We start from the raw sequence: 25302 nt of genomic DNA, 5'->3' as shown, positions 1-25302 counted from the left end.
GCCTATGTAATGAAACCTCCATAAAACCTGAAAAAGACAGGGTTCCGAGAGCTCGGGTAGGTGAACATATGGAGGTGCTGGGAGAGTGGCACAGGAGAGGGCATGGAAGCTCGTGCCCTTCCCCCATACCTTGCCCTATGGAGTGGGGAGGGGCTGGAGATTGAGTTCACTCACCAGTGGCCAATGGCTTACTCTCTTGTGCCTATGTAATGAAACCTCCATAAAACCTGAAAAAGACAGGGTTCGGAGAGCTCGGGTAGGTGAACACATGGAGGTGCTGGGAGAGTGGCACAGGAGAGGGCATGGAAGCTCATGCCCTTCCCCCATACCTTGCCCTATGCATCTCCTCCATCTGGCTGTTCTGAGTTACATCCTTTTATAATAAACCAGGAATCTAGTAAGTAAAATGTTTCTCTGGGTTCTGTGAGCCCCTCTAGCAAATCAGTTGAGTCCAAGGGGTTGTCAGAACCTCTGATTATTGCCCGTCAGTCAGAAGCACGGGTGACAGCCTGGACTGGGGGACTGGCCTCTGCAGTGGGCAGGGGTGGCAGTCTTGTAGGACTGAGCCCTTTGTTTCCAGGTAGATAGTGTCGGAAGTGGGTGAAATTGTAGGGCACCTAGCTGATTTCAGAGAATTGCTTGGCGGTGTGGAAAAAACCCACATTGTACCAGGCTTACCCAGAGAGATGATCAAGTGAATGTATAAAAAGTCAAAATAAAACGTTCAGAATAGGCAAATCTGTAGAGTTGGAAAATAGATTAGTGGTTGCCAGGGGCTGGGGAGGAGGAAATGGGGAGTGACTGCCGATGGGTTTCTTTTTGAGGTGATGAACATGTTCTAGAATTAGATGGTGGTGATGGTTGTACAAGCTCTGGATATACTACAGCCACCAGTTCTTCCCTGGCCGGGTGGCTCACTGGTTGGTAGTGTGAGGAGACATCAACATGGGGGCCCTGGCACTGAATGTGACAATGTCTATGGCCAACCCTGTTATAACAGGAACTGCCTCGATTCACAAAACCAACCACCAGGTATTGGCATTACTCTCATTGCCTTGCAGTCCTGCAAGGAGAGTGGGGGTGCAGGGTCTCCTCAAAACCCATCTCTTTGCTCTTTATCTTTGGTGTGAATTTCCAAAGCTGTGTCAATACTCAATTGCCCCCACTTAGGGTCAGGCCTTAGGTGGAGTGTTAGGTTCACACAGAGGCGCCTCTCAGGCATGAGCTGAGCTCCAGGGCTGAAGGGAAGCAACTCTGACCCCACCTTAACCTGACAGCTCACCCTCCCCAGGAGGCCAGGCACGGAGGCCTGTGGAGAGGAGAAGAGTCAGAGGAGCTGGTGCTACAGGAGATGCCCACACGGCAGCCAGGTCAGGACTAAGGCAGAGGCCATGGGGTCCTCAGTGCAGGTGGGAATCTCACTGCTGGCCTAGCCAGGCTGCTTTGGGAATTGAACTGCTAGATTCCACTGGAATATTAAAAAACCTAAATATTTATTTGCATCATATTTACAAAAGTGGGAAGGAGACTAGGGGAAACCCTGAGAACACCCCACATCTGGCTGACCAGCCCCTTGGCGCTGCAGAGGAGGCGGACACAGCTGGAAGGAACAGGATTTATGTTGCATACTTGAACTACAGCGAGTGTAAGACTGGTCCTATTTACAGGGCAGAAACACTACGGGTGGAGGGGGGCGCAGCAGAGCAAGCACCGGAGTCCTGGCCAGAGAGTGCCCTGCTTGCCACCTTCCCCACCTCTCCCAGAGGCATCTCTGTGGCCCCGCTGGGGTTCTCCGGGGGGAACGGGGCCGCTCACATGATGCTCGCCGGGGTGAAGACAGGGCCCACGCACAAGGTGTCTGTGATCTCCCAGCCGCAGGACAGAGGCTTGCACATGCCCTCAGCGTCCTCATCCTGTTCTGCAGGCAGCGGCTGCTCTTGCAGTGCTTTCCTGTGGGTGAGAGAGGGGCACTGGAGGCCACCAGCATGGGACCTGCTGGCTGGGGGCTTCTGATGGCCCTGCACCAGAAGACCTGGCCCCCATTGGGTATAGGGGTTTCACCTGAGCCCCACAGCCCAGCCTAGGGCAAGAGAAGGCCTGCTGACCATCTCCCCCACCCTTGTAGTCCAACACCCCCAAGAAGGAAAGGAACCCACATTTGTTGAACACTTACTATGTGGCAGACATTGTGCCAGGCACTTTACTTAAGTTATCTAATTGTATACTCCCTCCCCCAAACCCTGTAAGAGCAGCATTATCATCCCCATTTTACTGAGACAGAGAGAAGTGACCTGCCCAAGGTTACAGGGCAGAAACTCTACGGGTGGTGGTGGGGGGGGGCAGCAGGTGGTAGAACTAGGATTCCACCCAGCTCTCTCACTCCCACACTCTTCATACTCCAGGCTTGGCACTTAAAAAAAAATCTCCTGCCCCCATTCAAAAAATCCCACAAACTCTTTCTCCTCCTACCTACCCATGTTGCTATGGGGCTCCACCCTCTGATCAGCCACCAGTTGGGAATCTTATCCTCACACCCAGTGATCCTACTGACCCAGCTCCTGAACCTCCTTACAGTACACACCTCTCTCCATTACCACTGCCACCGCCATCTCTAGCCGGGAATGCACAGTCTCCCAGGTCTTCTCTGGCTTCCTCCAGACATTTCTGGCCCAGGGCCATGTTCCCAAACAGTAAATCCCTGCTCTTGAGTTGCCAGCAGTGTCCGCCCACTCTCCGGCCCCAGGAGATCTGTCCCAGCTGGCCTCTCCAGCCGTGCCCATCCTCACCTCCTGTGTGCCATCCACAGTAACCATCTTTAGGGCTCACACGCATCCCATCCCAGGCCTGTGCACGTACTTGTGCTTCCACCTGCATCATCAACCCTGACTAACTCCTCCTCAGCCTTCAGGTCTCAGCTTCAGTGACTGAATCTCAGGAAAGACTTTCCCATCCCAGGCCTGTGCACGTACTTGTGCTTCCACCGGCATCACCAACCCTTACTAACTCCTCCTCAGCCTTCAGGTCTCAACTGAATCTCAGGAAAGACTCTGCTGAATCGCACAGCACAATGTACTTCTTGATAAAGATAAGGGTTCAATATCTGCTTCAGCTACAGCACGCCTTCAACTACAGCCCTCCTTCAGCCATAGCCCTCCTTCAGCTACATCAGGGCAGGGAGTTCGTGCCTGGTGCCCCATGCTGGCACATAGTAAGCACTTACTCAGTGGAGAGGGTGGACACTCCTGCCATCCGTAGCCATCTCCCCAGCTCCGAAAGGGGGGCTCTCCCCTGCTGACCAGCGGTGTGACCTCAAGCAAGTGACCTATCTGTGATAACACTCATCTCAGAGTTGTGTGTGGTTGAAGGAAATAATCATAAAGCCTGACAGGAGGGTTCAACTAACAACGTTCCTCCCATCTTGCTCACTGGATCCCAACACTGGCCTGGTGAGGAAGCGGGGCCAGTTTTAGGCTCACTTTTTAGATGGGAAGATGGAGGCTAAGTGAGTGCCAATATTTCCTGGGTCATAGAGTAGCCACTCGACTGGTCAGCTCTATCCACACATGCCCTTGGCCTCCATTAATCCACACAGCAGCTAGAGTGGCCTTTCTACAGTCCACATCCGATCACGTCACTCCCCTGCTTCAAGCCAGTCCGTGCCACCCCCTTGCTGCTCAAAGCCATTCTCAGTTTTTAAGGCCCTTCTCAGATGCAGCCCTGCTCCCTCCCCAGCCACGACCACCTTGTGTAGGATGCTCCCTCCCTGTTTCCTCTTCACAGAGCCCTCTCCTGCCCCTCCTGCCCCTCCTGCTTCTTGCTGCCTAACTCCCACTCATCTCTCGGCTTCACTTCACCTTTCCTTCCACCAGGAGGTGGATCTGGGCCCCAGGGAGGAATCTAAGCTTCCGCAGCCTGCCCCCTCCACCCAGCACAGAATTTATCAGGAGTCTGTCTGCTTCTCTGTGTCTCCTACTCAAGGGAAGCTCAGTCTCATTCATGGCCACAGCCAGGTGCCAAGCACAGGGCTTATTTGGAACCAATAACCAAGGGCTACTTGTCAAATTGGATTTCACAGAAGCCAGGTCTCAAACCTAAGGTTTCCCTCACTGCTTCTGCCTAGCCCACTCTTTCTCCCCCACCCCGCTCCATCTCCCAGCAGGGCCCCCTTACCAGGCCACCCTGGACATGGCATAGGTGATGCGGCAGGTCTGGATCCCTCTGAAGAGGGAACCCATGCCCACAGTGTAGGCGCCCATGTTCTCAAAGACCAGCCAGTCCCCTATGTGTAGTTGCGGCAGCCACAGGCCCTCAGCTACACAGTCACAGCCATCAGCCGCCGGGCCCCACAGGCTGCTGCTGTACAAGGGCTGCTCTGTGGAAGGTTTCTGCAGGAAAGAGGGTTGAGCACATTCAGCTTTCCTGGGCTGACTGTTCACAGCCTTATCACTCCCTCCCTCAAAAACCTCCATGGCTCCCATAGCCAATAGGATAAAGACTGGATGGGCCTCCTAGCCTGGCATTTAAGGCCCTCCCACTTTTCTGTCCTCATTGCCTCTTAAGACTCTGAAGCCACAATGCCTGGTGTTAAATCCAGACTCCAACACTTGCTAGTTGTGTGACCTTGGGCAATATTCTTAACCTGTCCTGGCCAAGCGGCTCTGTTGGTTGGAGCATCACTTTACACCGAAAGGTTGTGGGTTTGATTTCTGGTCAGGGCACATGCCTAGGTTGCAGGTTCAATCCCTGGCCCCAGTTGGGACACGTGCGGGGTGGGGGTGGGAGTGGGGAGGCAACTGATTGACGTTTCTCTCTCACATTTCTCTCTCTCTCTCCCTCTTCCCCTCTCTCTAAAAATTAATTAAAAATGTCCTTGATCCCTGACCAGTTTGGCTCAGTGGCTAGAGCGTCGGCCTGTGGACTGAAGAGTCCCAGGTTCGATTCCGGTCAAGGGCATGTACCTTGGTTGCGGGCACATCCCCAGTAGCGGGTGTGCAGGAGGCAGCTGATCCATGTTTCTCTCTCATGGATGTTTCTAACTCTCTATCCCTCTCCCTTCCTCTCTGTAAAAAATCAATAAAATATATATTTTTAAAAATGTCCTTGGATGAGAATTAAAATTATTTTGATAAATATTTAATTCATACAAAAGAATATTTGTATCATCTGTAAGATATAGGAAAATTTCCAGTATCTTTGAAACTCCTCTGTGGCCCACACCAATGACATGCCTCCTGAGGTAGCCATTATCCTGAATTTTGTTTTCATTATTCTCTTGCTTTACTTTGTTTTCCAAAAACATACCTAACCTTAAACAAGATAGTATTTAGTTCACACACTTTTGAAATATATGTAAATGGAATTATAGGGTGTAATCTCTACAACTTGCTTTTTTGTTGCTGAAACTTACACGCTCAAGATTCCAACTAATGCAATTTGCATTATGCTGCATAGAAAATTCATTATATGAAATATACTGTAATCTATTTATGTATTACCCTGCCAACAAACATAAGGTGGTTTCCAATGTTTTTTTTTAAATATATTTTATTGATTTTTTACAGAGAGGAAGGGAGAGAGATAGAGAGTTAGAAACATCGATCAGCTGCCTCCTGCACATCCTGCACTGGGGATGCGCCCGCAACCCAGGTACATGCCCCTGACCGGAATCGAACCCGGGACCCCTCAGTCCGCAGGCCGACGCTCCATCCACTGAGCCAAACCGGTTTCGGCCCAATGTTTTATGTTATAAAAATTGCTCCTGTGAACATTCTTCTATATCTCTTCAAACACAGATGCCAAGAATCTCTTTACAGTATATACCTAGGAACTTGCTGGAAGGTAGGGTATATGCATGTTTATCTGAGAAATGCCTACCAACTCCCACCTGCTCCATGTCCTCACCAGCACTTGATACTGCTTGCTTTAAACTTTTTTCTAATGTAGTCAGTATAAAATGGTACCTCATTTTCACTTCAATTTGCATTTCCTTGATTGCCAACGAAGTTGAACACCTTTTCATTTTGCATTTGGTTTTCTTCTTCTTGAACTGCCTGTTAGTCTTTTGCCCATATTTCTATTGCATTCTATTTCACATTGTTTTTTCCTTAAGGTTCTTATTTGTCTGTATTTCTTAGTTAAGAAATCTTCATATATTCTGTATTCTAAGCCCTTATCAGTTTTATACACATTTCAGTATTTTCCCCCAGTGTATGATTGCCTCTTTTGCTAACAGATGAACAGAAGCTCTTCATTTTAATGTAGACAGTCTTTTCCTTTTTTATTTTTAAGATATCCTTCACTGTGCCTACATTAGTTTCTGGAGTTTATATTCATGCATGGTGTGAGATAGGGGTCCAATTTCATTTTTTGCATATGGACAATCAGGTGTTCTAGCATCACATATCACACGGTCCCCCATGACCTGCCTCGCGAGCCCTGTCAACACTTTCCACATGTGTGGTTCTTTTCTGTGCTCTCAACTGCAATTTGATGGTCTATTTTTTTATGCTTGTGTCCAACTAAACTATTTTAATTACTCCCAAGGTTAGAAATTATATTATCTATTTCTATTATTTTAGTGGTTACTCTACACATTCACATTTTAACAAGCATGCCTAAGTTCAAGTCAGAAATTAATCAATATCTTTACCTTTCTCTCAAATAATTCAAAATCTTAGAATGCCAACTTGGTCGCTTTATCTCCCAACTTACATTCTATTGCTATCCAGTGTTTTATTCTATCTTATTTGTGGCAGGGGCTGCTAATTGCCCATTGCAGTAATGTTAACCCTCAATTTTTACTGGGCACATGACCACCTAGGATGAAGGCCAACTTCCCTTCCAGGTAGTGATGGCCATGGGATAAAAGCCTAAGTATTGTGAGGCTACTTTCAGGAAATTTCCTTAAAAGACAACTGGCACATGGACTTCACCTTCTTTCCTAAATGTCTGGAGCTTCCATTTGTACCAACCAAGATGAAGGCAACACCTAAAAGTGGGTACAACTGGAAGCCATATGGCTCCACGTGACTATGAAACCATGGTACCAGCTCTGAATTGTCTGCATCCAGACATTTAGATTGGAGTGAAAGGAGCCTTTATATCTTATTCAAGTTGTGTAATTTGGGATCTGCTACTCACAGCCTAACCTAACCATAAGTTAACCTGTTTTTAACCCCACAAATTAGATGTTAATGATGGTGTGGAGAAAATTTAGACCCTCCCACTCTCTTATACACTGCTGGTGGGATTGTCAATCAGTACCACCACTTTGGGGAACAGTCTGGCACTGTCTCATGAAGCTGAACATTTGTATGCCCTGTGCTCAGTGGTTCCACCCTCTGCTCATGCATCACAGAGACCAAGAATATTCATAGCAGTAAGCACAGTCACAAACACTTGGACACAATCCAGATGCCTGGAGAGGAGAATGGATGCAAAGTTGCACATATTCACTGGCAGAGTGTTACACAATAGTCAAATGAAGAACTTTAGAGACATACGGCAGTGTTGAGGAAACTTAGACTGGATACTAAGTGTTTTAAAAAGCCCAACACCCTTTTTGTAAAGTAAAAAACAAAATATAATTATTTTATGAATGGTCAACAGGTATGTGAAAAGATGCTCAGTGTCACTAATCATAAGAGAAATGCAAATTAAACCACAATGAGATATCACCTCACTCTCAGCTGTTAAGGTGGCTATTATCAAAAAGACAACATGTGTTGGCAAGGTTGAGGAGAATTGAACCCTAGTGAGAATGCAAAGTGGTGCAGTCACTGTGGAAACCAGTATGGAAGTTTCTCAAAAAATGAAAAATAGAACTACTGCCCTAGCCAGTTTGGCTCAGTGGATAGAGCATGCACCTGCGGACCAAAGGGTCCTGGGTTCAATTCTGATCAAAGGCATGTACCTTGGCTGCAGGCTCCTCCCTGTCCCGGGCCCTTGTCAAGGCCCATGCAAGAAGCAACCACTCAATGTGTTTCTCTCACATCGATGTTTTTCTGTCTTTCTCTCTCTCTCCCACTTTTCCTTAAAAAATCAATGGAAAAAATATCCTCGGGTGAGGATAGATAAATATAGAACTTCCATGCGATCCAGAAGTCCCACTTCTGGGTGTTTATCCAAAATAATTGATTCTTTCTGGGGACAATAGGATGTGGGATCCCACAAGAATGCAGGCAGTGCTAGTGCATCACAGTATAAAACTGAATTCCTGGGCACATCAGGGCAGCTTACTGAGACAGGCAGACATAACCACATTTAACAGCACAACTATAGGATGAGGACCAATTAAGTCAAAGGAGGCCCCCCCTACCTGCCCCACAGGAGCTGACATGTGACTGGGCCTTGAAAAACTAGACAAAATGGAGAAGAAAAAACACACACACTGAAAGCTCGTGATGGTGTAGGTGCTGGTTAGGCTCTTAATTTCCTTCCAGAAGCAGGACCACACAAACAGAGGCCTGGAAATGTGAAAATACAAGGGTGTGTCTGACTTTCTCTTTGAAGATGCCCAGGAAGCGGTGGGAGGCCTGGGCTGGTTCACAGGCTAGGAGGAATGTGTTGCACATTCCCGTTCTCTGTTAACATGGGAAAGCTCATGAGAGAGGAGCTGTTTCTTTTTACTTCTAGGAATTTACCCCAGAGCAATGATCAGAGATGGATGTCAAGATATACTCACAGCGCTCAAAAACAGGAAACCAATGGCCAACCACTAAAGTCAGATGGGTTAAAATATTCTGCAGTCGTCAAAAAGCATGCTGTCAGAGATTAGTTAATAGCATGGAAAGAGCTACCCCCATATTAAACGGGGAAAAGCAGGTTACAAAACAATATGACCCCAACCTTATGGGGAAAAAATATAATACATATTTTTAAAGACTGAAAAGAAATCTATGGGGAAGGTTTATAGGTGCTAACCTTCTTCATCATTTTCTACAATGATTATGCTTTACTTTTAAAAATTATATAACACCACACAAAAATGTTATTTAAACACCCACACAATTGAAAACAGGCCAATTGAAAGTGGCTCACCTTCTGCAGGACGGGGGTAGGGCAGGTGTTGTCAAACAGGACTGAGTTGAAGATTCCATAGATGCCCTCATCGAGTTGGTACACGATGGTCTTGGGGGCAGAACCGGTCTCCTCTGCAGGGAGGGGAGAGGTCAGGTGCAAGGCAAGCAGCAAGATGTGGGGGTGGGAGTAGGGAGCTGGCACAATGGTGGGCTCCACAAAGATGATGGCGACGGTAATGAAAGGGTTGCCCCTGCCTCCTGCTGTGTGTGACATGAGGTTCACTGCCTTGTTGGAAACATTCACCCTTGTAGCTGATCAGCGCTGCCCAAGACACATGCCTTGTCTGCAACAGACCTTGATGCCCCAGCAAAGGCAGAAGAGCAGGCCAGACAAACTCAAGACCCCAAGAGATGAAGCCAACTAGCTCAGAGGCACACAACTGGGGCAACGCATGAACTGGAATGAGAAGCCAGGTCTCCCGGTGGGAATAGGACAATCCCCCTGAATCTATAAAGGAGGCGAACTGGAATGAGAAGCCAGGTCTCCCGGTGGGAATAGATAGGACAATCCCCCTGAATCTATAAAAGAGGCCAGGAGAATCGATATCTCTCTCTCTCTCTCTCTCTCTCTCTCTCTCTCTCTCTCTCTCACACACACACACACACACACACACACACACACACACACCATTCTACCTGAAGCCCACCACCCCTCCATATGGATTCTCTTGTGGGGCTGCCAAGAGGACTGATCTATCAGGAAGTGCAGGAAACAGTGCTGATGTTAGCAGGGTGGGCAGAGATGTCTTGAGTCAGCCCAGCCTAAACTTGAATACCAGCACTGCCCCTTATCAGCTGTGTGACCTTGGGCTAGTGACTCAACCTCTCCTTGCCTACCTCTGTCCTCTGTAAAGTGGGCTTAGACAAATATAAGTTGTCATTAATGGTTTTCATTATGTTAGAGATGCAGTTGGGTGAGTAAGAGCCTGTACTCAGGAGAGGAGACAAACATGGGATCAAATGCAGGCTTTACCTCTTTACAGCTTTAAGCAATTCACTTATATTTTCTTTGAGTCTCAATGTCCTCATCTGTACAATACAGTTAATAAAATACCTGTTTTACCTAAGGTTGTTTTGATCTTAATCTTCATAAAATACGAGCATGCATGGGATGAAAGATGCTACATGAGTGTCGGGAGTGAGGCGACTTGATTGTAAGTCTTCCTACAGCAAGGACCCAGTCTCTAGATTCCCCCACTCCCTTACACCAGACCCTGCTCAGCCAGCCAGTCCTTAGCTCCAGGGAAGAACGAGGCTCCGCGGGCCGACTGGCACCTACCTTCCCTGCCAGGCTGGTCCAGAAGAACCTCCTTCTTGGCGATGATGCTGACTGCCAAGGTGAAGGCTGAGGTCACGTAGTAGCGTCCCAGCTTGGCAAAGATGTCCACGCCACAGCCCTCCGGGAAGTACAGGTCCAAGGCCGAGTTGATTACAGAAGCAATCTGGTGGTAGGAGAATGGGGGTGGACAACTACATGTTTGAAAGTGGGGTTTATGCTGAAAACTTGCTACAGCTCCAAGTCTATTTCTTTTTCCTTTTTTAAAAAATATATTTTTATTGATTTCAGAGAGGAAGGGAGTGGGAGGGAGAGAGAGAAACATCAATGATGAGAGAGAATAATTTTGTATGCCTTCTGTATGCCCCCTACTGGGGATTGAGCCCACAACCTGGGTATGTGCCCTTGACCAGATTCGAACCTGGGACCCTTCAGTCCACAGGCTGACGGTCTATCTACTGAGCCAAACCTGCTAGGGCCCAAGTCTATTTCTTGAAAACTTCTTTGATTTCAGAAAGAGGGACTTGGCCGCCGCTAAGGCCCCAGCTGGTAACCATGAACAGCTGGCCAAGAAGGTAGGCGGGAGACAGAGCTGGGTAAGGCCCCTCACACTTGTATAAATCAGCCTTCTCAATGCCCCCACAGTGGGAAGAGGCACTCTTAAAGTAACTCGTGGTACTCAGATTCCAGAAGCCCTGGGTGGATTTTTCTTTCATAAATAACCAATTTGTTAAATGACATGATTTTTTTTTTACAGAAAATAGAGCCACAAAGAAGGATCAAAATCACTCCTAATTTCAGCATGGATGGATCTAGCAGGGGTCCTCAAACGTTTTAAACAGGGGGCCAGTTCACTGTCCCTCAGACCGTTGGAGGGCTGGACTATAGTTTTAAAAAAAACTATGAACAAATTCCTATGCACACTGCACATATCTTATTTTGAAGTAAAAAAACAAAATGGGAACAAATACAATATTTGTATTTGCATGTGGCCCGCGGGCCGTAGTTTGAGGACCCCTGATCTAGAGGGTATTATGCTAAGTTAAATAAGTCTGTCAGAGAAAGGCAACTACCATATGGTTTCACTTATATGTGGAATCTAAAGAACAAAATAAAGGAACAAACAAAATTGAACAGACTCATAGACACAGAGAACAGACTGATGGTTGCCAGAGGGGCAGGGAGCTGGGGGACTGGGTAAAAAAGGTGAAGGTACTAAGAAGTACAGACTGATAGTTACAAAATAGTCACAGGGATGTAAAGTACAGCATAGGGAATATAGCCAATAATATTATAATAACTATGTATGGTGCCAGGCGGATATTGGAAATATTGGGGAGAACATTTTGTAAAGTATATTATTAACCACTATGCTGTCCACCTGAAACTAACACACAACAATATTGAATGTAAACTGTATTTAAAGTTCTTTTTTAAAAACACCATTCCTAATTCTGTTATCCAGATTAACCTAATCATTAACTTTTTGGAGTAGCTCTAATTCTTTTTTTTTTATATACAAACACTATTTTTTATGATAAACAAGATAGAGTTATACACATATGTTTTTTATAACCTGTTTTACTCAATAGACTGTGAATGCAAATGTTTTCATCATAAGAATGTTTCATAATTTAACCAATCCCGAGTGTTAGGTGGACCAGGGAGGTCCCGTGGAATTCTGTGACATGCAATGCTGCAATGTTCATCTGTGAGGCTAATTCTTTGTGTCTATAGCAGGTTATTTTCTTAGGCTCAGTCCTAGATGTGGATATTCCCCAATGAAGCTCTTACTGCTAAGGAGAAGCGACCCCTAGTGGTTGGAGTGGGGATTGAGCGACACATTTTTCTGGATTTCATCTCACAGATGGGAAGGTGGACAGGTTTGCTTTCCTTTTCCTGCCCTCTAAATTGATTTCTCATCAACCCAGACCTTCAAAAAGCTTTATGAATTATGAAAATATGGCCTGGTTAAGCCTCAAACAAGTGCATGGTCTGGAGCTAGGCAGAGCTGGTGTGAGGCCAGCTCTACCGTGGACTCAGGAAGTGACATAACTTCTATAAGCCGAATTTGCTCAGCAGGAGCTCAACGTTAAGAATAAGATCCAGGTAAAGCACCAAGCACAGGACTTAACACATAGGATCAGCTCACAGTGGACTCCCTATCGGCATTATAACCCTCCCCGTCACCCCCGCCGCACAGAGCCCAATGAGACACTTCTGACCCAGGATTACCTCTTCGAATCTCACTTTGGCCCCCTCCACTCCAGGGAAGCCACCACCAAGGTCCAGGATGTGCATCCTGTGGCCCAGCTCGGCGCCCATTTCAAACACAATCCGGGCGTCAGCGATGAACTGAGCGTAGGCCTCAGGGTCAGGACAGCAGCTGCCAACGTGAAAACTGGGGGAGGAGGAAAAGCCTTGGCTTACACGCAGGGCCCCAGGTGCCACGACCTCAGCCCCAGCCAGGAAAGGCACACTGGACATGTGCCCATTTGACAGATGTGATGACTGAGGGCCTAAGAGGTTAAATGGGTGGCTGAGGGCCACGTGGCAAGTGAGGAGTGGGCAGGAAGCTTGGCACTTGGTGCCCCTGCCATCCCTCCATTCTGCCCCTAGGACTGAGCCTTCTGGGACAAGTCAGCCAGATCTGGGTGCCTCCCTCCGTCAGCGGTGTGGCCTGCCTAGGCTTTAGCTTCCCCATCCGTTATGTGGGGATAAGACCCCACAAGGCTGTGAGGTAATGCACATGTAACATTTAGCACAGGGCCTGGAATGTCCTAAGTACAGAATAAATGAAAGCTGTGTTGTTAAGTCATTTCAAGGATGTGGCCTACAGGCTGGTACAACTCCTAGAAAGCCAGGTCCCTCCTGGGGCCTCCTAGGACAAGACCTGGGGAGTGTGAGGTTGGGGCAGTAGGACATGCCAAACCCTCTTTACAAAGAGAGGAAACCCCCGCCCCCAAAAAGAATCCCAGGCCCAGGGACAGGCCCTCTTGGAGGACCTTGGGGAGGTCTCATACAGAATGAATTCCTGGGAAAGAGGCAGCGGGCCTGGTGTGGGAGGAGGTGGTGGGGCTTCCAGACACTCACCTCACACCCACCACCTCCACGTGGCTCTTCTTGGCGTTCTGAAGCAGGTGTCTGCAGGAATCCAGCAAAGCTCCAAACTTGAGGCTGAGGCCGCTCTGGGAGTGGGAGTCATCGGTGGCGATGCACAGCAGCATCCTGAGGGGAGACAGCACCTCTGCCGGGTGGGCCCGCCTCCCCACCCCAACGACTTCTTCTCTGAGTCGAGGAGTGTGAACCCCTGCGGCTCAGAGCCCTCCAACCCCACAGGCCCCGACCCCTTCCTCTCCCTGCACAGCCAGTGGGCCTCTGAGTCCCGTCCATTCCATTCCCTAAACATCCCTAGGCCCTTCCCTGCAGCCCCTGCCCTAGTCACGACCTCTCCAGTTCTCCCCAGCAGTTCCACTTCCTCCGAATCAGCCACGACACCAGCCGGGCTTTTCTAGCTTCTCTTGTAGGAGGGAAGCCATTCTGTTTTTCAGACACAGTCTTGCTGAGAACCCCGATGTCGTGTATAACAGACAAAATGGAAGCTGCTGTGGGTGAACCAGAGTGGCCCACCACCTGGCTCCCCTTCACCCCGAGGCCCCTCCATGAATCCCAGGGTACAAGTGACCACGTGAGGGCCTCAGCCTGAGCAAACCGTCCAGTGCTGACCCCTGGCAAAGCCCAGGTCCCTGCCCCGTGACCAGCATCATTCACTGTCTCCCTCACCCTCGCACATGGTATGCTCACACTACATTTCTGCTTGTCCCTCGAAGACCCTGTGCTATTTCTGACCTCCATGCATTTGCTTACACAGTTGGCTCTGATGCACTGTATGTACCCTCCCCAAATTCGATTCCTACTCAAGGCCCAGCTGAAATGCCACCTCCTTCATGAATCTTCCCCAACCACCCCATCTCAGCCATGACTTCGACCTCCATCACACTATGGCTATAATCAGTTATCTCTGCCTTTGTTGGAGGCAGGCCCTGGCATCCTTGGTCCAGTCCAAAGGCGCCTGCCCTGCCCCCATGTGACCGTGGGTGGGGCCAGGGCAGGGTCCTTGCTCCAGCTCCACTCCTCCCACCCCTCCGCCTCCCATACGAGTAGCTCTTGGCTTACTTGGCACTGGGGTGGTTCTTCACCACCTTTGCCAGCTCCATCTCGTTGTCAAAGCTCAGCAGCTGGATCCCGTACTTGGCAGCATACTTGATCTGTGCAATTTGCTTACAGGGATTGGCGAAGATGATCTTACTGGCAGGGACGCCAATACGCTGGACCAACTCCATCTCTGCCTGTGGGGTCCCAAAGGTGGTAGTGAGGAGGCACCAGGGCCTGCTGGGCCCACAGAAGCCAAGGAAACACAGATGAGGGGCAAAATCCTAGCTATGCATGCAGAGATCCCTACGAAGTGGGCCTCGCTGTTCAACAGCAGATATTACAAACCGGGACTCCCGCTGGCTCCCCACTGTTTGACAGGCAGGGCTGCCAGGTACGGCTGCGCAGGTGATGGTCTGCACAGTCCGGGGGTCCCATTCACAAACAACACATGGTAGATGTGTGTATTTATTACAGCTTCCAGGCAGTAAAGCATCTCCTTCTAACAAAGACAGTACATTATTATAACAACTGAGTGTCTTAAGGAAGGGGCACATTTCCTAATTCACACAAAGGCATTATGTGGACTCAGTGGCCCTGGCAACAGACTTCTGACACACTTTCCTGGCAGGTTTAAATGCTCACAGAATGTTCGTTGATGTATAAGGAAGTTCATAGCATCAGGAGTCTGACACAGGCCTGCTGTGTGTATAGCCCCTCTCCCCACGGGCCCCCTCTCCCTCGCCTTTACAGAACACTGCTCCACCTGATGGTTGCATTAATGATACAATGATGATGACAATGACAGCCACCATGATCATTGAGCACCTACCACAAGCAGGTGCCCAATGAGATGCTTATTACATCAGGTGCTGGCAGACTTTTTCTACAAAGGGCCGGAGAGCAACTAGTTCAGGCTCCGTCCACACCGTTTCTGTCACAATTACCCCACTGCCATTGTAGCCACAGACAATGCATAAGTGAATGAGCAAGGCTGGGACCCAATACAACTTCACAGATCAGGTGGGCTGAACTGGGCACACACCCACTGCTTGCCAACCCTCACTGTCAATTCACTGTTTTATTTACTCCTCACGGTAACCCCATCAGAGGGGTGTTAGCTCCATTCAACAGAGAAGGAGCCTGGTGCTCAGAGAGGCCATGTAGCAAGTAGGTGGCAGAACCAACTTTCACACTCGGGTCTGACTCTCCATGATTAAGGGACGGAACTTGAGAGGAAGTCAGTTTGGACACATGGTGGGAGACAGAGGCCATTTTTAACCAGCCTGAGTTTGTAATAAGACTCTAGTTTTCATTTAGCACCTTTTCAGCACAAGGTGTTGATGCGCATCATCTCGAGTGATGCCTATAACTATCTGAAATATTCGTTGGTCACATTTTACAGATGCCAGAGAGGTCCGCCTGCCTGTGGTGACAGCCAGGACACAAAGGTCCGAGTCCAGGGCCGGACAGCTCGCTCCCCAAGAGCCTGGGTCTGAGTGGCTACGAAGCTGCTTTATTCCCCACTTCACCACGTGAGGTGAGAGGAAGAAGCAGTGCTAGCCCTTTGGGGACCTGAGGTTTAGCTTTGATTATAAATATTTAAATAATAACCATCATTGTCATCATGGAAATATGCAAATCAAAACCACAATGAGATATCACCTCACACCTGTCACAATGGCTGTCATCAAAAAGAAACAACAAGCAAGGTGCAGAGAAAAAGGAACCCTCACACACTGCTGGTGGGAATGTAAATTGGTGCCACCACGATGGAAAACAATATGGAGGTTTCTCAAAAATGAAGACCTGTGATCGAGCAATCCCACTTCTTGGTATTTATCTGAAGAAATAAAAAACACTAATTCAAAAAGATATATGCAGCCCTATCCCGCTTGGCTCGATGGATAGAGCATTGGCCTGCAGACTAAAGGGTCCTGGGTTTAATTCCAGTCAAGGGCACATGCCCGGGTTGTGGGCTCGATCCCCAGTAGGGGGCATGCAGGAGGCAGCCAATCAATGATTCTCTCTCATCATTGATGTTTCTATCTCTCTCTCCCTCTCCCTTTCTCTCTCTGAAATCAATAAAAATATATTTTAAAAAAGATATATGCACTCCATGTTCATTGTAGCATTATTTACAATAGCCAAGATGTAATATTCCATACATATACAATGGAATATTACTCAGCCATAAAAAAGAATGAAATCTTGCCATTTGCAACACAATCAATGGACTTAGAACGTATTATGCTAAGTAAAATAAGTCTGACAGAGAAAGGCAAACAGATTTCACTTCTATGTGGAATCTAAAAAGCAATAAACAAGACAACAAAAAAAAACCTCATAGATATAGAGAACAAACTTATGGTTACCAGAGGGAAAGGGAAATGAGGGAAGGGGAAAAAAAAAGGTGAAGGGGAAAAATAGGTACAAATTTCCAGTTATAAAATACATAAGTCACCCTGGCCATCATCCCATACACCAAAAGGTTTCGGGTTTGATTCCTTGTCAGGGCACATACCTAGGTTGCAGGTTCCATCCCCTATTGGGGCGCATACAGGAGGCAACCAATCGATGTTTCTCTCTTTTTCTCTCTTTCTCTCCCTTTCTTTCTCTAAAATCAATAAACATATCCTCAGGTGAGGATTTAAAAAATACATAAGGCATGGGAATGTAATGTACAGCACAGAGAATACAATCAATAATATTGTAATAACTATGTAAGGTGACAGATGGTTACTAGACTTATCTCAGTTATCACTGCGTAAGGTGGATAAAAGTCTAATCACTGTGTCATACACCTGAAACTAATATAATATTGCATATGTCAACTATAATTTTAAAACAAATTTTTAAAAAGAAAACCATAAACATATGCCAGCCACTGCATCAAATATTTTATTTATATTCTTATTTAATCTTTATAATAATCTTATGAGATCGGAAACAGAGGCTTAGAGAGGTTAAGTCACTTGTCCAAAGTAACACAGTTCATAAGCGGCACAGCTGGAAGTCTAAACCAGAACTGTCAGACTTGAGCAGCCAGCTCTTAGCCACAGGACCATGGAGAATTCAACTCGTTCCTGAGCTGACAAGTGTTCCTGGAGCTCTAGGAGCTGCCAGGCTCGGTGCTGGGTGCTATGCAAAGAAGTGGTAAGTAAGGCAGACGGGCCTCTGACCCTGTGTCCCTTCAGGCTGGAGGGGCGGACGGGTAGGAATGAATGAACATTGAATTAGAGTGGAATTACAAATGGATAAGAGCCGTGAGGAAAAAGTACAGGATACCAGAGAGAATGTGAGTGGGGAGACCCAGGTGTAGGGGAGGACGGCCGTTCTGAGGGTCAGAAATTTAAGCTGAGACCCACAGGAGGCCTGCGCCAGGCCAAGATGGAAGGAAGGAAAGGAGGCTTCCGGTAGTAAAGGAAGTGCCTGTGCAGAGGCTCTGAGGCCAGAGGTGCTCAGCCTGATCCGGGAGGATGGGCAGTGGCCTGGGAGGGTGCACACAGTGGGGACGATGAGGTTGGAGGGAGGTGGGCAGAGCCAATGGGGAAACCAAGGAGGCTGATGTGGATTCACATTTTGTCCTGTGAGTGATGGGAAACAGGTTGAAGGGTTTCAAGAAGGGAACTGACATGCTCAGATTTGCATTTCAAAGGCAAGCTCTAAGTCTGGTTCCCCTGAAGGGCCTGAGGAGACCAGTCCCAATCACCCTGGCAGAGATAGCAGAGTCTGCACGAGAAAGGCAGGGGAGCTGTGTTCCGGAAGCAGGGCTGGCAGGCTGGGGGGTGGGTTTCACGTGGGGACGCGGGGTGAGGATGTCTGAGGGGGACTCCATGCCCAGCAGACCAAGGGACCCCTCTCGAAGGAAGATTGTGAGTGCATTTGAACGCACTGGATTCCAGGCATCCCATGTCATTATCCAGCCAGCAGCTGGTAGATAGGTCTGGGAGGAGATCAAAACGTGGGAGGTGGTGGCGTATTGGTGGCATTGAAAGCCATGGGAGGAGCTGGAATTCCCTGAGCAGAGGGAGAGTTTACAAGAGAAGGGAGCCTGAGACGGAACCCAGAGGGACTCTCCCATTGGGAGAGCGGCCCGGCCTGTGTGGCCCAATGGTTGAGCGTCGGTCTATGAAGCAAGAGGTCACAGTTTGATTCCTGGTCAGAGCACATGCCCGGGTTTCGAGTTTGATCCCCAGTGGGGGGCATGCAGGAGGCAGCCAATCAATGATTCTCTCTCCTCATTGTTTCTTTCTCTCCCTCTCCCCTCCTCTCTGAAATCAGTAAAAATATTTTTTTTTAAAAGAAAGAAAGAAAGAGCAGTAGAAGATAAGGAAAAGCTGGCACCCAGGACCTGCCGAGAGGTGAGGCTAATACAGAGATTATAATGCCATTCGTGTCCAAGCAAAGCCTGCCCACAACTCATGTCTGTATGAGAGGCCATGTCACTGTGGGAGGCACCCCGTGGGGTGGGGCAGGGGCAGAGCAGCATTCACTTTCATCTGGTAGCCTTCCCAAGTCTTTAAAAGCAGGAGCACCTGTTACTATTGAATATCTTTTGTCATTAAATGGGGAGTGGCTACTCAGTGGGCATCAGGTTTCAGTTTGGCGAGATGAGTAAGATCGAGAGGCCTGCCAACAACATTGTGCCTCGTCAACCACACTGGACCAAAATGCGTTAAGAGTACCTAGGTCTCATGTGAAGTGTCCTTACCAAAAACAAACAAAAAGTCCCTGCATTGAATATTGTTGAGAGGCCAAATAATTAGAGGACCAAGGAGTGTCCCCAACAAGGTCTAAATGCATCAACATGGACCCATTTTCAAGACCTGCTGAGTTGAAAGCTATTGCTGAACAGTACATACATGACCATCTTTTCTATTTCATTGCAAAATCACAAGATATTGTGTATATTTTCTATAGGTCACATTTAAATACTATATACCTACCAAACTCAAATTCATGATGGCAATTAACTCTGGAGACATAATGCTGATGTCCTATGTGTGCATGTGTGTACGTGTGCATGTATGTGCGCGCGCGAGCGTGTGTGTGTGTGTGTGAATACATATGTTATTTGAATAATTCAAAATGAAGGTTTAAAATAAAGTGCTCACTGCATCCTGGGGACGTTGGCAAGAGGAGTTTCCCTGGAGTAGTGAGAGTGGATGTCGGAAGCAATGGCATAAGGAGTGGGTGCTAAGAAAAGTGACAAGCGCAGACACACGAGTGTAGACAACTCGTTTTGGACTTGAAGAAGGAGCAAGGGATGAGTGTGGGCAACGATGTGTCCAGGAAAGGCTTTTTAAGATGGAAGCATGCCGAGGAAGACAGCAAGAGAGGGCAAGGGATGGGGCCAGGAGAGATGACATAAGGTCTTTGGGAAGGTGGGTGGAACAGAGTCCCGTGCAAGGCGTGGCCTGTGCCCTTGACCCTGGAGCCCTTTGATGTGGATTTGTACTCCCAGCCCCAGCTCACCACCAAGCCTTCAGTCGATGTGCTGTGTGGCCACCAGCTGTGGCTGACCAGAAGAGGGCAGCCTTGGACTTCCATAGAAAGCTGGGCGCCCCACAATCACCTCTCAGTAAAGTCACCCAAAGGACTGAGTGATCCCCTCCACCAGCAGGGGGTCTTGGCCTCTTCTGCCCTTCAGTTAGCATCTGTCACTAGCCTAGTCCCAGCTCAGCCACCCTCTCCCTAGGATCTTGGAAAATACAGCGGCTATAGAATCAGAGACCCCCTTGCTATACCCAAGCAGCCACTGCCCAGTGAGTCACTCAATCTCTGTGCTTATACACTAAATGCTTCCTCACGGGACTGCAGTCAGAATCAGGATAATAATAATTGCCTCACGGGGTTGTTTTGAGAATAAAATGAGATCATGTATAGAAAACGCTTGGCAAAGCGCCTGGCACAACAGGAGCGCTCAGTGAATGACAGATGCTTTTAAAGTCCCCACTGACTTCAAGGTCTTTCTAAGCCCTAACTCCCCTGGGAGGCCAGCCCCTGAGGCTAGAGGGCCAAGGGCCCCAGCTTGGTTTCCAGAAGCAGAAGACTGTAGTCGGTGGGGTTCGGTCCTGTTCTTCACCCCTAGACCCAGGGGGCAGAAAAGATCCCCTTCCTCCTTGCCCGCGGCAGAGGCCCAGGTGTGCAGGGACAGTCCTGGCTCTGCCACGAGCAGGCTATGTTCGCTGGTCCCCACGGCCTCCAGTGTAAAATGGCAACCCCTCTCCCTGGGCCCTCCCAGGGCTTTATGGACCACACGCACAGCACTAGGTGCGTAAAGCAAGAGCTCATGCAAGGGGGCTTTGCGGGTGACAAGAGGGAGAAACTCATCTGTCAATAACAACATTAACATCAGTCTCTGATGATAAAGGTTCACCTGCTCGTTCTGACAGCCCCACCCTGGTTCACACCTGTCTCCCCCTGGAACCCCACCAGCCCTGCCATCCGACCCAAGGCTAGCTCTTCTCCTTTCTCCCCCAGAAACCCCTTCTAAACTCTCCTCACAACACCCAGGCATATCGCCGCCTTTAAGGGGCTTAAAATGGGTCATAAAAAGGGGTTCCCCTCAAAACAATCATTTCTGACTGTTACCAAAAATGACAGGAGTGACACTATCACAAACCAAAGCGCCTCAGGGCCTCTGCACTTGCTTCTGCAGAGAAAGCCCTTCTCCTAGTTACCCACCTGGCTTGATATTTTGCTTCCTTCAGGTCTGTACTCAAATGTCAGCAAAGCTTTCTCTGGCCAAACTATCTAAAAGTGCTATATTCTCACCCAATATTCCCTACTTCCCTTTTCCAGTTTTAATTTTCTCCATGGCATTTACCATCTAAAATACTATCGATTTTCATTGTTTAACTTATTTTAGAAAGCAAGCTCCATGAAAAAGGGCCTCTTGTTGTTTCATTTGTTTTGTTCACTTGCTAAATCCCCACCTAGAATAGTAATTGGCACCACAGTAGGTGTTCAATAAATGTCTGCTGAGTAAATAAATATATCCAAAGCTGTACTCCAAGGAAATCTTATAGCTTAAAATTTCTCAGGTAAGAACAGAATGAAAATAGGTAAGCTAAGCCTTCAATTCAAAGACAGCAGAATCTGTCTTACTCAACACTCTAAAGTCAGCCCTACCCAGCACAGTGACTAGCACATTGTAGGAGAGTTCAGTGAATACGGAATAATAGTAAATAAGCAAAGTAAATCCAAATTGAGCAAAAGAAAATTAAGACAACAGCATTAATAAAATTGAAAGGCAATAGAACTGGCAACAATAACAAAACTCTAAAAGGATTAAGAAAATGTAGTGACATATTATTAAGATTATAAAAGAAAAAAGAAAACCATCAATAACAGGATGTTTTTGTTTTGTTTTAATTAAAAGAATATCATAAAAGAATAATTCTATGCCAAGAAGTTTGAAAGACTCTATTTAAAAAGGCGACCCATCTACCCCAGGGATACACAAGGTTCTAATTTGGAACTTCAAGGCTGGCAAATTCCATGCTTGTTTTTCCCTCCCTTACCCCTTAACGCCCCTTCCAAGGGAGTGGCCCTTCCCAGAGGGCAAGGGGCCAACTGCAGGTCACTCCTGCCTCCCCGGGGCCCACCCACAGCGGCCCAGCCGTGTGTGTGCTCAGTAGGCAGCGAGGGTCAGCGTGCTGGTGGGGGCAGGGGCTCACCTTGTTGGCACAGCTGAAGCCCAGCCCCAGCTCTGCCAGGACCTTCAGCACGCCCAGGCTGCTGTTGCACTTGACAGCGTAAAAGGGCCGGACTCTAGGCAGGCACTTCAGGAAGCAGAAGTGCCTCCTCACTACCGCGCCCAGGTCGGCCACGAAGAAGGCAGTGGCCTCACCCTGCACAACAAGATGGGTGAATGTGAGAGAGACCCCCCTCCCAGCTCCCGCCTTGTGCATGCCATCCCTGGTCTTCCCAAGTATCCACCCCAAATGTGGCTGTGGCCACAAAGCTGCCTGCTCTAAGTTCTCGGGGGGGCTCCCCAAGTCTACAGGACAGATGGCAAACTCCCCAGCCCGGCATGCAAGGATCTGTGACCCAGCCCCTCCCTCCCCTCCCTGCAGCGCCAACTCCAGCTGCAGGCTGAATTATTTATTTTCCCACCCCCCAGCCTCTGTTCCCACCCTGCCCTCCACATGGAATACCCTACCCCCACTGTGCCTGGCAAATACCTAATCTACCTTCAGTTTCACCTGGGACACTACCTCCGCCCAATCCAAAAAGGCAGCTCTGCTTTGAACGCTCCCACTGCATTTTGCACTTGCTTCCAAAGTATCACAACTGTGTATGCATCTGTCTTCCCCAGAAAAAAGATCAATTCCTTGGAGGCCAAAGCTGTGGCCCACAGCCCATTGCTTTTCACATACTGGTGCTTGCGGGAGTCCCACTGCCACTGCCACCCATGCCTGTGGTCAGCTGGTTACCACAGATTTGCTGAGGGCTGAGTATGCATAAGGCTACGGGTGAGACCACATTGCTGAAACCTCCGCTGGGACTGTTTCCCTTTATGCAACACTTTTTTTTTTAACTGACGCCCACTTGGTATTGGACATTATGCCAAGGGACAGAGACGACCAGGCAGGGCTCCAGCCCTGAAGGGATTAGGGTCTGGAAGAGAACACATCCCTATGCAATTACAAGTGCGTTCAATAAGTGCCAGATGGAAGTTTCTATGCAATGCAATTGGGGCCATGGAGAAAGAAAACGGGCCATCAGGAAACGGTGACCCTGGTGAGTAATAAGGCATGACTAGAAATAGGTAAGAGGCTGGGAAAAGAGTGTTCTAGGCACAGGGGTGATAATAGGGCACATGGCACCAGTGGGACACAGGGCAGAGTAGTTCAGCTCTGATGGAGCATGATAAGCCGGAAATGGAGCTGTGAAGGCAGAGGGGTTCTGACTTGATTCTATAGGCAACTGGGAACAGCCAAAGAATTCTGATTTTGAGCAAGGCTGTGGTAAAGTGGGGGGGGAGGGCGGGGTGAGGCAGGAAGAGGTTGGGGGGCCTTTAGAGAGATGGAATCTGAACTACAGAACTTGGAGATGCCTAGATGCGGTGGGCGGGGGGGTAGTGGGAGAAGAAGGGCCTCCTAGGTTTCTGACCTAGATCTAGGGCAGTGATGGTGAACCTATGATACGCGTGTCAGAGGTGACACGTGAACTCATTTTTTTAGTTGATTTTTCTTTGTTAAATGGCATTTAAATATATAAAATAAATATCAAAAATATATGTCTTTGTTTTACTATGGTTGCAAATATCAAAAAATTTCTATATGTGACACGGCACCAGAGTTAAATTAGGGTTTTTCAAAATGCTGACACGCCGAGCTCAAAAGGTTCGCCATCACTGATCTAGGGCCTGGGTAGATGATAGTGGTGCTGTCCTCAAGGCAGGAACAGGAGGGGCGGGTTTGGGAGGCAAGGACCAGGAACTGGGGACAAAATGGGTCCGGCTCTTGCAATTAGCAAGGAATGAATAGCAAGTGAAAGAATAAGATGAGGCCCCAGGGGTCCTTTCAGAGGAGGCAGCTGGGCCTGCACCAGGGACCGGGGCTCCAACCCCACCCGCACCCCCTCACCGTGGTGGCCTGAGAGGCCCCCATAGTGAGCTCCTCCAGCAGGTCTCGGGTGCTGAAGCCCTCCTCCACCATCACAAAGTCCGTTTCGCTCAGGTAGCCTGCCATGCCGAGGAGGAGGAGGAGAAGGAGGAGGAGGAGGAGGAGGAGCCGATGGGCTGGATGGAGCCGCCGCCGCTGCCTCTGCCTCCGCCGCCGCTGCCGCCTTAGAAAGTATGCAACACACTGCGGGGGAGAAGGAGGTGCTGCTGGCCTGGGGTCGATGGGGCGGGGGGTGGGGGGAGGCTGGCCTCCGCTGACCCCCTCAGTTCCCCAAGCCACGGTGCCCAGTCCTGTCACACCCGCCACGCCCCTAGCACAAGCCTGGGGAGCTCGGGTTCACTGGGAAGGGTAGAGACAATCGCGAATCCTGGACGGGGACACGGCATTATAGGCTTAGATGTCAGTGCCTGTCCGAGCCTCAGTGTCCCCATCCATAAAATGGATGCATTGTTTTGGAGATTCTTTCCAGTTTTAGTAAAAAAAAAAAAGGAAAGAGAGTAAGGGAGCAGGAAAGCCGAGCGTCTCGGGAGGCCGTTTCCCGCTGCCCCAGCCCTGACCACGCCCCCCTAAGGAGGCTGCAGAGGCCGCGCCGAGCCCAGCACCCGAGCTGAAGTTCGAGTCCGCTCTCCGCTGCGTGACCTTGGGGACGCCCCATCCCCTCTCAGAGCCTCAGCTTCTACATTTTTAAAGGGGGGCAGCTGGCCTTGGAGTGCTAGGATTCTAAGCGTGCATGGGGGCGCCTTGCGGGCTCCAGGGGCGAGGACCAAAGGCTGAGGGTCCTTCCCGGGGAGCCCTCCCGAGTGCAGGGCCGAGGTCCCGCCCCCGACCCCCATACACACACACACACACACACACACACACACACACACACACCCTTACCACGCCCCGTCCTCCTTCGCAGGGGCCAGAGCCAGGCGCACTGCTAGGGGGGGTCGCCGGTGACCTCGAAACTTGTGCAACACCCCGAGGAGGAGTGGCAGTTGCGGAGCCGAGGCCCCTGCTGAAAGGAGGCGAGAGGGGCCAGGGGCACGTCAGCACTGGAGACCGGAGCCGAGGGCGCCCGCCCCCTGAGGCTCCCCGCGCCACTCCCCGCACTCGCCTTAAAACGCATTTACACGGCTTCGGCCCATAGATCTCCCCAGCGAGTGAATCGGGT

At 49.1% G+C, this 25302-nt stretch overlaps 1 protein-coding gene across 4 annotated transcripts in view; it reads right to left on the bottom strand.

Annotated features, from left to right (window-relative positions):
• Positions 1 to 1474: 1474 nt before the first annotated feature.
• AZIN2 (antizyme inhibitor 2) overlaps positions 1475 to 25302 on the bottom strand; it is a 34705-nt gene continuing 10877 nt past the window's right edge. Inside the window, exons 3-13 of one of the 4 annotated variants that reach the window (XM_014549483.1) lie at positions 25246 to 25302; positions 25020 to 25146; positions 24108 to 24329; positions 22194 to 22367; positions 14533 to 14705; positions 13450 to 13584; positions 12592 to 12757; positions 10360 to 10522; positions 9040 to 9152; positions 4171 to 4385; positions 1475 to 1950 (exon numbers count right to left, since the gene is read on the bottom strand). In XM_014549483.1, the coding sequence (XP_014404969.1) occupies positions 1812 to 1950; positions 4171 to 4385; positions 9040 to 9152; positions 10360 to 10522; positions 12592 to 12757; positions 13450 to 13584; positions 14533 to 14705; positions 22194 to 22367; positions 24108 to 24212 (1383 nt within the window). In that variant the 5' untranslated portion in view covers positions 24213 to 24329; positions 25020 to 25146; positions 25246 to 25302 and the 3' untranslated portion in view covers positions 1475 to 1811. Of the gene's footprint in view, positions 1951 to 4170; positions 4386 to 9039; positions 9153 to 10359; positions 10523 to 12591; positions 12758 to 13449; positions 13585 to 14532; positions 14706 to 22193; positions 22368 to 24107; positions 24330 to 25019; positions 25147 to 25245 lie in introns of those variants that run through there. The other 3 variants (XM_014549484.1, NM_001293760.1, XM_014549485.1) reach the window with 3 other exon arrangements.

The sequence above is a fragment of the Myotis brandtii genome, unplaced genomic scaffold, assembly GCF_000412655.1.
Source record: "Myotis brandtii unplaced genomic scaffold, ASM41265v1 scaffold555, whole genome shotgun sequence".
NCBI lineage: Eukaryota > Metazoa > Chordata > Mammalia > Chiroptera > Vespertilionidae > Myotis > Myotis brandtii.
This window is presented reverse-complemented; position numbering and strand designations above follow the sequence as displayed.